The 10352-nt window shown below is 53.9% G+C and overlaps 1 protein-coding gene across 4 annotated transcripts in view; it reads left to right on the plus strand.

Annotated features, from left to right (window-relative positions):
* The window catches only part of KIAA1147 (KIAA1147 ortholog), a 59845-nt gene that overhangs the window by 42278 nt on the left and 7215 nt on the right, over positions 1-10352 (plus strand). For all 4 annotated transcript variants that reach the window (XM_025045911.1, XM_025045912.1, XM_025045913.1 and 1 more), the window contains 5 exons: positions 3115-3268; positions 7070-7208; positions 8128-8259; positions 8449-8599; positions 9257-9325. In XM_025045911.1, coding sequence (XP_024901679.1) covers positions 3115-3268; positions 7070-7208; positions 8128-8259; positions 8449-8599; positions 9257-9325 — 645 coding nt within the window. The remainder of the gene's footprint in view (positions 1-3114; positions 3269-7069; positions 7209-8127; positions 8260-8448; positions 8600-9256; positions 9326-10352) is intronic.

Here is a 10352-nt window from a genome sequence, read left to right on the forward strand (position 1 = left end):
CATGAATATAGTTTTAATTTGCATTTTTCTGCTTACGAGTGAGTTGGAGTTTGAGTCATTTGTCTTTGCTTTACTGTGAATTGTTCTAGCCTTTGCTATGGGTTTTCTTTTTTGGGGGGGGGTTGTTGGCCTTTTTAAAAAAATTATTACTAATTTCTAGGAGTTCTTTGTATCATGGGGATTTGTTCTTCGTGACATAAATTGAAAATATTTTTCCGCTTTGTTGTTTATCTTTTAACCTTTTTTCGTCACGCAGACGGTTTCCTTCGTTGAATTCATTCATCTCTTTCTGGCTTCTAGATTTTAGGTCATAGCTAGAAAGGTTTTCCAGCTTGGTGATTAAGGAGGGCTCAGGGTTAACGTGAGAGAAGAGACTTGCATGAGAGACTATGAGGAAGAGGGAGAAGCCCAGTCTAGGCAGAGATAATGCTCAACAGCACTAGTGACGTTTATATAAATGAACTAGCCTCAATTTCTGAAACCACCTAATCTGCGTTTTATATTTATTCTTATTTCTGACATCCCAAACTTAGTAATTCGTCTACACCTCTTGGATTCAATCTCTCTCTAATTAGAGAGTCTCTGACTGTTTCTTATGAATCAGAAGATGTTGGAGAACTACTTTAGAATTAAAATAAGTCAGAGAAAGGAAGAGAGGGAATATTATACAATGGATTAAGACACATCGCTACATTTTTGGACTTTGCTTAGATCTCGATTCGAACAACCAACTGTAAAACAACTTCTTGGGGGGCAGTTGGTATAATTTGAATGTGGACTGGGTATTAGTTTATATTAAGGCACCATTATCTTGTTAGGCAAGATAATAGCAGGGCGGTTATGTTGTTTTTTAAATAGACTATCAGTTAGAGATGCATACCAAAGTATTTATGGGTGAAATGTTATGATAAGGGGTTCGCTTTACAACATTTCAGGAAAAAGAGTGGAGGGGGCATAGGTTATAGATGTAACCATATTGATAAAATATTGATCAGAGTTGCAGCTAAGTGATAGAGAATGGGGTATATTTTCTTCTTTCTACTTTTTGTGTATATTTCAACATTTCCATAGTGAAAAGTTTAAAAATACTAAATGTAGCATTGACATATAGTTATTATAGAAACCTTTGAAAAATAGACAAAAGTTCAAAGAAAAAAAATGATCCCATCAGCCAGATAAATCTATCATTAACATTGACATCCTCCTGGTCTCTTCCCCATGTAAAAATATGTACACAGACATTAATTTAAAAATAATATCAAGTCATTCAATATCTAAATTTTCTAACTTGGTGTGTTCACCTTTCCGTATATCACAAATGATAGTCCTCAACATTATTTTGCTGGTTTCACACATTTCGGCATATAGACATATCACAGTTTATTGAACAGTGTTACCATTTAGGGGCTTTTAGGTTGTTTATTTTTCACCTCTGTAAATGTCGATGTCCCAGTGGGTCAGTGGTTGTTCATATCCGTATACAGCTTGTTAGGCCGCGGTTCACTGGAACCGCTGAGTCGGAGGGTATATACACAGCGGACGATTTGACGCGAATTGCAAGTGACCCTTCGGAAAGGTGGTGTCCGTTTGCCCTTGCACCAGCAGTCCACGGGAAGGCCATTTTTGGTGTATTTGCAAAGTCAGAGACAGACTGGTTCAGACCAGTAGAGGACACACCGGTGCGATGAAGTGTGATCGTCGCTCAGAAGCTTCTCCGATGCTTCTGCTGGGAGCCTTATCGCTGGGTGTGGCGGGGAAGGCCGGGCCGCCGCGGGCACCTGCACGGTCACTCAGCCAGTGTGTCAGCGAAGGGGCTGCGGGCTTCAGGACAGCGCAGGGTCTCCGGTCCTGCCGGGGAACCCTCCGTCTGGCCCTGCGGCCTGCAGCTTCAGATCAATAGCACGTATCCTGCCGGTCGTTCTGCAGTGTTTACGATGTCACGTCTCTTGGACAGCTTCCAGAGCCGCTTGGCCTACATTTCCTTCCGTGTGCTAGTTTCTTACGCATTTTCGTAGGTAAGAGCACCAGGCGGGTCCCCTTCTGCATCATCCTCGAAGCCCAAGCTAACCTTCCGGCATCCTCAGCCTTGTTTCCATACCATTCGGTTTACCTCGGTATTGCGGTTTGATGATCAGCCTTGTTTATTGCAAAATCTGTAGTATGTTTACATCTTGAGGCTTTCGTGCAACAGCTGTTTTAACATTTATGCAGGGACTGCCAATGCGTACTGACGGCTGCGTTCACATTCTGTGTTCCGTATTATCGCCTGTTCTGTTCCATCAGTCAGGGGCATCTTAGGCTGTCAGAGGACGGGATCCTGAAACAAGCTTGTTGTCAGAGGGACTCTAACTTGGTAGGGAGTTTTCCTTTAGATCTTGGTTCAAGTATAGCATTTCTTGCAGGCAGACAGAAAAGACAGTCAGCAACGGAGCAGCAAATCAGCATTGAACCATAGTCCCTGCAGCGCTCAATTGGAAGGCAGGATTCTCCGTGGTCCAGATGGTCCGAGGCCTCAGTGCATCTTCCTGGGTTTGGGAGTCAGTTGACAGGGCCGCCCAAAGCCAAGTCTCTGGCAGCTCGAGCGGGGTGGGGGTGGGAAGAGAAGAGAGTTTGAGCTTTTTATTTATTACTTGGTGTAGAAATTATGAGCCCTTAGTGACATCCAGTCATTATCGTTTTCCGTTGTTTGAGACATTGAGGGGTAAGCTTTCTCTTACTCTTTTACAAAGCAAGCAAGCAAGCAAGCGAGCGTGATTTCTAAACAAAGAGCAGCTTGAAGCAGGGAATCTGGGTCCTCCAAGTTCCCCCTCCTCACAGCCGCTGCAGTTAGCATACCTTGCTCCAGAACAATAGGCGTTAGTCACGGTCTGTTTACTTCTGCCTGTTTCCCATGAGAAGGGGAATGTGTTCCTTGGAGCTGTCAGGCACTATCTGTTGGAGCCCGTGGAGCTTTTCCTAAGGATCTTCTGTGACAACTAAGGAGGCGGCCTGGGAAACTTCACAAAGGGGGTTTCTGAGTTTATCAGGCCTTTGCCCCTAAGCGTCGGAGCCCCTGGGGAGGCGGGGCGGCCACGCAGCGCTGGGGCCATTCTCACTGTGCTCGTGTGTTTGCAGACACCAGCTGGAGATGCCGGGACATTACTCCCATCTGGCTGCCTTCTACGAGGACAAGAAAGGGGTGCTCCACGCAGGTTCAGGGAGCGGCGGCAGCCTGCCCCCTGTCTACTGGCTGCCTTCCATCCACCGATACATGTACCCCGAGATGAAGGTGAGGTCAGCCGTCCTGTCGCGCGTCCTGGGCTTGTGTCTGGGTACAGCATTTCTTAATTAACCAGGAATTCATGTCTTGGGCTCATGCCCCAAATCTGCTTTTGATAGGATCGGATCGCTCGCCTAAGCATTTGGGTTCTTTTAAACCATAGGGTAAGTTATCTTAAGTAATATGTTTCCTAGACACTCCCGTAATCATAATACACAGTCGTATTGATAGGCCAGTCTTGGTGGACTCCTAGAGGCCAGAGGTGGATGTAATCCTACCGATTGCTTCCGATATTTTAAAGCCAGACATTTGAACTACAGATGAAGAGTTTGAACAGGTATTTGGTGTTCCTTAGTTACAGTATTTTTTTGATATTTATTGTGTATTTTTCCCAAAGTGTCCTGCCTTTGTACTAGAAGATATTTGTTGATAGTGAACAAAATACCCGGCCCAGTGTTAGGTGTTGGGCCGGTACAAAGATGACTATGAACTTGAAGTCCTTCCCGCCCCCTTCCCTGTAGGTGGTCGCAGGATGCCCAGGGGGAACCTCGCCTCCCTGGTAGAGAATTACTACACGAGCTTAAGGGAGGAGTCTGGGACGGCTTCCTGGCGGGGAGGAGTTGGTCCCTGGAGTGTTTGGCGGAGAGGGAGAGATGCCGAGTCCAGACCGAGGGAAGGTGCAGGCAGTAGCAGGGCCATGGACTGTTGCTTTCCAGAACTTTCTGTGACTCAGGCATTCTGCTAGCTATTTACCTGTACCTGTTGTAGCACTCTCTAAGGTAAAAAAAAAAAATTTTTTTTAATGCCTATCTTACAGAAAAACCAACCAAGGTTTATAAAAGTTCAGTGACTTGCCTAAGGCCTTGCGCTAGTTGGAGACAGAGCCAGGATTTAACCCCGGGACTGGTACCGAGGCTGCCACTAGCTCCCTGCCCCACTCCACTGCCTTTGCGGACGGAGATGGGCTTGGGAAAGCACACGCACGCTCGTGGGACGGGAGCCAGCTCGTTTGACCGGGACTAAATTTTTACGTCCGCTGGGCAGGAGAGAAAAGGCTGGAAAAAATAGGTGGTTATCAGATTGGAGAGAACCTTAAATAGTCAGCTATGGACTTTCAACCCAAATAAGTACCAGTTAGTGTCCTGTCAGGAAAACTCAAACTATGTTAGATAGTTCAGACTCATTTCAGGGAATCAGGAATGTAGGAATTGGAAGGCAGAAGGAACGAAGAGGGAATAAATAACCTATAGATTAGTCACTACAGATAATGCCTACTACCCGAAATTACTGAACTACAAAGTGCCTCCAAATTACAGGTTTAAAGCAGCACGTATTCATTATCTCACAGTGTCTGCGGGTCGGGAATCCAGGCATGGCTTAGCTGGGTTACCCACTTCACATCCTTCATGAGATCGTAGTCGAGGTGCCGGCCAGGCATGGGGTCTCGTCCGGGGAAGCGTGCCCCCTTCTGAGCTCACGTCATCGGGAGGATCGAGTTCTTTGAGGGACCGTTGGACCGAGGGCCCCAGTACCTTGCTGGCTGTGGTCCTCGGTTTGTCACCCCGTGGGTCTCTCCAGCATAGTGGGTTGCTTCGTTAATGCCAGCAAGTGAAAAAAGTCTGCTGGTAAGACAGAAGTCAGAATCCTTTGTAGCCCAACCACGGGCGTGGCAGGCGAGCAGTGTTGTCAGACGGGTGGTTTGGAGCAAGTAGCTCAGTCAGAAGCGGGGATGACCTAAGACCATAAATACAAGAGGTGGAGATGATTGGTGCTGTGGTCCAGGCTGCCTGCCATACTCTCGGGTCTGGGGTGACAAAGAGGGAGAGGTGACATCATCCAAACTACAGTAGCTTGGGGTGGGGGCCCTGCACAGCCGGTCCTCGGGTGGCTGAGGGAGGCGCTGTGTGCCCGATGATGCCGGACGCTCCGCGGGGGCTGGAGGTGGGAATCGGAGGTGTCCTCCGCTGCTGGAGAGGTGTACGAACAGGAATTCCTTCTCCCTTCCTCCTGCCTCTCGGTATTGTCATTGCCTCGCGTTGGAAGAACCTAACGGGACGCCAGCCGGCACCGGGTCCAGGAAATGTAGTTTGAAGGTTTCTCAGCCCCGTGGTGTGCGCTGAGTGATTAAGAAATAGTCCGGGAATCGTCAGGGAGACTCTGAGCTCGTATGGACCAAACCCTGCTCTTTCTCCGTGCCAAGAGAGGTTCTGACTCCAACCCCACAGGGAGGTGACCTGCGTCTGACCTGGGAGGCCCAGGATTTCTCTCCCCAGGGGTGGGAGCTGTCCCGGCCCAGGAAGAGAAGCCTCTGTAGAAGCCGCATGGAGCAAGGCTGATAAAAGGCGGAAAGGTTTCAGCTACAGGAACAGTGAGGCATCGTGCAGCTGCACAGGGCCGGGCGGAGGGGGGCGCATGCTCCGTGACCACCTCTTCGAGGGAGGGTCTCGCTCGTTGAGGCTGCTTCCTGTGTCACCCTGTCACAGGCCCGTGCCCGGCCCTTAACTACGTATAGTTCCCAGGTAGCGGGCTGTTGTCGCTTATCTCTGGGTCTTTGCACACGCTGGTTCCTCTGCCAGGGACACTGTCTCCCAGTTCGTCCCTTATGTCGAAGCCGAGACATCACCGTCTGGAGGAACTTTTCTCCATCTCTCCCAGAATCGGGTCAAGCGGCCTCTGCAGCCCCGGCCCTCCTCAGGCCGGGCACCCTTTCTCCTACTAGCCCGTCCCCTCTGCGAGGCCAGGGCCTGGGCCTCTCGTGCATTGTTGGGACTAGACGATTAGCCCAGTGCTTGGCACGAAGCAAGCATGCGACGACTATTTCATGCGCGAATGCATCCATGAATGAATGAACAGATAAGCTCGGAATTCAGGACCGATCATTTATTTGAGGATTCTAGGGCCCAGGACACATTTGGACAAAACCCCGCCAGGCCTTCAAGTGGCAGAAGCACACATTTTGGGGCCTGCAGATAAGCAGAGGGGAGGCTGAGCATCCTGACCAGGCTCGAGCTCCCTTCCTGTCTCATCGCAAAGTAGAGGCCAGAGCGGGCAGAGACAGAGCAGTCAGGTCTCTCCATTTTGCAGAGGAGGAAAATGGGCCAGAAACGCTGGGAAACTTACCAAGGCGTTCCCGTCGGTCCGTGGCAGAGCTGGGGCTGGAGCTCAGCACCTGCGGGGTCCACGCTCCTGCCGTCAGCCCCTCGGTGTTCCTGGGTGCAGGGACCCCAGAGGGCAGTTGCCCGGCCGACAGGCTCCTGGAGCTCGGCACGAGTCGCAGGCAGCTGGAGCTGGAGCAGGCGGACTGTGGTGGCAGCGGGCCCAGCGAGTCCTCCTCCCTGTGAGCTGTGCAGACACCTCGCCCCGCACAGTGTCCGGGTCCCTAGACACTTGGGGACCTCAGCTGGGCCTGTTCACACATCACGCGTCCCTCCGGTGCTCAGTAGCGTTCGCGAGCTGCGTGGCCTCGGCGAGGCGTCTGTCACCGCAGAGGCACTTCTCTCTCTGTCTTTTAAGACTGCAGGCTCAGTCCCGTTTTCCTCCGCGCCCCGCCCTCCCGAGTCACGTGGCTGGCGACCCCTGAACTCAAACCTCAGTGTGTCAGGGGAGCTGCCGAGTCCTAGAAATCCAGTTTAAAGACCAGACCTTTAAAGGGAAAAGTACCGTTTTACGTGGAAGGAACCGTCTCTTAATGACGGCACGTGGCATTTCGGGGGGAGCGGAGCGGGGTGCTTAGCACATACTGAGTATTTCTCGCAGTCATATTTCCAGCAAGCCGGTCTCCCCTCGTTCCTCCCCTGTTCACGTTCTCAGATCACCCACCCGGCTGGCTGCATGTCCCAGTTCATCAAGTTCTTCGGGGAACAGATCCTCATCCTCTGGAAGTTCGCGTTGCTGCGGAAGCGCATTTTGATATTTTCTCCCCCTCCCGTGGGCGTCGTGTGCTATCGAGGTGAGTGAGAGCAAAGCCGGGGTCCCCTGGTGCTGAGGGCGCTTGAATCTTTCCATCACCGACCAAGTCCAGAAGGGTTGGGGCATCTCCAGGAGGGTCGTGAGTTTTAAGCCTGGGAGCGACATGGTTGGATTCGTATTTTACTATGCGGACTCTGGTGGCAGCACAGACCGTGGACTGGGTGACCAGTCTGTGCTCTAGTGAGAGGTAAGGATCTGAATCAAAGCAGAGAAGATGGATCCAGACATGTCTAAGCGAGAAGCTTGGCCACATCCGGTGCGTCATCGGGGCCTAAGGTTCTGCTGTGTGCGAGGTCGTGATGGAGGGGGAGTCTAGGACGACAGGGATGGCAGGACCCCCAGGTGGGGACCGAGGAGGAGCGGACGGGGGTGGCGTGATGGACGCATCGGACATGTGCTGGCCGTCGTGAGATGCACAGCAGGCGCTGGTATCGTTGGGTCAGGACCTCGGGGAAGAAGCCGGGCTGGAGCTGCAGCCGGGCATGCTGATAACTACGGGGTGGGCGGGCGGAGCGGGGGGCGGGGGCAGCGTGCCAGTGTTTAAGAGGCGGGCCCGGCAGGTGATCAGCAAGGACGGGAGGCAGAGGAGACCGAGGTGGAACCGCCAGAGGCCGGAAGACAGAAGGGTCATAGCAGGCGAGAGTTTCGAGGCCGACAGGGCTAAGACCTAAGCCAGACGTAGTGAGACGGGGACAGACGTGTCCACCGGGTGTGGAAGACTTCGCCGGTGTGACCTCCAGGAGCTCAGGCTCTGCCGTGGGACCCGAAAGGCTCCCCTCCCACTCCCCACGTCCTGAGAATGTGGGAGCACCCGGTACCTCGGGCCCAGGACAGCACGGAGCAAAGCCGGAGGCGTCCTTGGAGACTGACCGTCACCCCACGGCCTCTGTCCCCCACAGTGTACTGCTGCTGCTGCCTGGCCAACGTCTCCCTGCCCGGCATCGGGAGCACCGTTCCCGAGTCCAAGCCTTTCTTCTACGTGAACGTGGCCGACATCGAGAGCCTGGAGGTAGAGGTGTCCTATGTGGCCTGTGAGTACGGGGCCCTCCCTGCCTCCTGCCACATGGGACCCTGACCTTCGGCAGCCTCCCAGCTCCCTAAGGGCCCTGCCCCTCACGGACTCGGGGCCCCCAGGCTCCTCATTTCCCCGCCGGGGTCGGGCTGGTGCCCTGCAGTGACAGCCGCCGAGCTCCCAGCTCCTGACCCCCCGGGCCCTGCAGGCACCACAGAGAAGATCTTCGAGGAGAAGCGGGAACTATATGATGTCTACGTGGATAACCAGAACGTGAAGACGCACCACGGCCACCTGCAGCCCCTGCTGAAGATCAACGGCGCCGACCGGGAGAAGTACCGGCGGCTGAACGAGCAGAGGTAGTGGGCCCGGGGCCGTGCGCGGCCACATGGGGTGGCGGGGCCAGCACGCACGCAGCGATGCCCCCACGTCCGGCCTTTCCGGGACAGCCGGGCGGGGGCGGAGGCCTCTGCCAAGCCGACCTGCCCACCCTTCCCCTCACGGCACATTCGGCCACCCGCCTGCTGCCCAGGCACTGCAGTGAGGGGAAGCTCTGCGGCCAGGAAGCCAGGCCCCCACCGCGTCCCCACCGGGCAGCAGATGCGCGTGGGGTGGGGGTGGGGCTTCTCCCCGCCGTTGGGGTCCGCGAAGCCCCAGACAGAACCGGCGCCGAGCGAGCACGTGGTGTACGCACCACAGCCCTGAAAGCCTGCCTGTGCCTCGTCTCATATAATTCCCCATAACTCGGTCACTCTGACATAAATGGTACCATCATCATCATCCCCGTTTTACGGCAACGAGGAAAGATCGTCGTGCTTGGGATACCGGAAGTGGCCCTGCACCCCAGGGGTTTCGACTCCCGGCGCTGCTCGTTCCTCCCCGGTCCCCCCTCTCCCTGCCTCCGGCCCCCTCTGGGTCACCCTCCTTCCCGGGAGAAGGCGGCCCGTGCAGGTGCCTGACGGACGACAGGGGTCTCTGCAGCTGTGGCAGCCTGACGATGGTCTCCTTCACTGCAGGCAGATGCTGCTGTACTCCCAGGAAGTGGGCGAAGACTACACCCCGTGCGAAGAGGACCTCTTTGTGCTGTAAGTCACTGGGGCCGGGGCGCGGGGCTCCCTGCGGAGCCCTCGGCCCTAACGCTGTGGCCCTGGACCCCTCCCATGTCACCGCTGCAGACCACGGAGGTCCTTTATTGCTGCCGTCATAAGTAACGGCCAGACCTGTAGAGAATTTTTATGAGTTTATTTGAGCCAAACCGATGACATGTGCCGTGGAGCAAGATCTCAGAGGCACCGGAGAATATGTTTTGCGGCTTCTTTTATGCGTTAGACTCAGAGGAGGCGCATGAAGGTGCATGAAATCCACTGGCGGCTCAGAGGCACCGGAGAATATGTTTTGCGGCTGCTTTTATGCATTAGACTCAGGAGGCGCATGAAGGTGCATGAAATCCACTGGCGGGAGATTAAGGAGGCGGGGGAAGGGCAGGGGAATGTCAAGGTCTGGATAAAAGGCAACGTGGGGGAACATACTTTTCCCCTGGTGGGTACAGGACAGTTCATGACTAACTTCTGCAGCACACAGAGACGGCATGTGAGGAACAGGATAGCAGTGCGGGGTCCTGTGGCCTCGTGCCCTGGTGCTGGCGGTTGCGCCTTTGAGGGGTAGGAAAAGAGAATCACTCAGATATTCCAAAGGTACGTTGTCCCAGATGCATAAGAACGCTGGACGGGCTCACTCAAGGTAAAGACTGACCTTTGCTGAGGAAGCTATAGGCCTGGGACGTGACCGTCCGCCGTGACCTGCCCAGTTAGGAATTCACAATCAGACCATCCCGTGCGGCCACTCTGGGTCACTGAGGTGGTCAGGCCTGCCATGTGGCCCTCTGCGCTTGTCCGGTTTACAGCATAGTCCCTTTTTCGTTGACATTGCTAACGGCACTTAGGGCTGGGTTCCATTACCATCAGCCCTGAACCCTGAAATGCCATTAGTGGGGGACCCAGAGGACTTAGGGAGAGAAGCAGGGGGAAGTTAAGAGAAATGGGGGCCCTTGGGGTTTGTCTTTCTGCTGGACATTCGCATCCAGATGTCCACTGCATAGGAGCTCTGTCCCTC

Source organism: Pteropus alecto, unplaced genomic scaffold (assembly GCF_000325575.1).
Source record: "Pteropus alecto unplaced genomic scaffold, ASM32557v1 scaffold22, whole genome shotgun sequence".
NCBI lineage: Eukaryota > Metazoa > Chordata > Mammalia > Chiroptera > Pteropodidae > Pteropus > Pteropus alecto.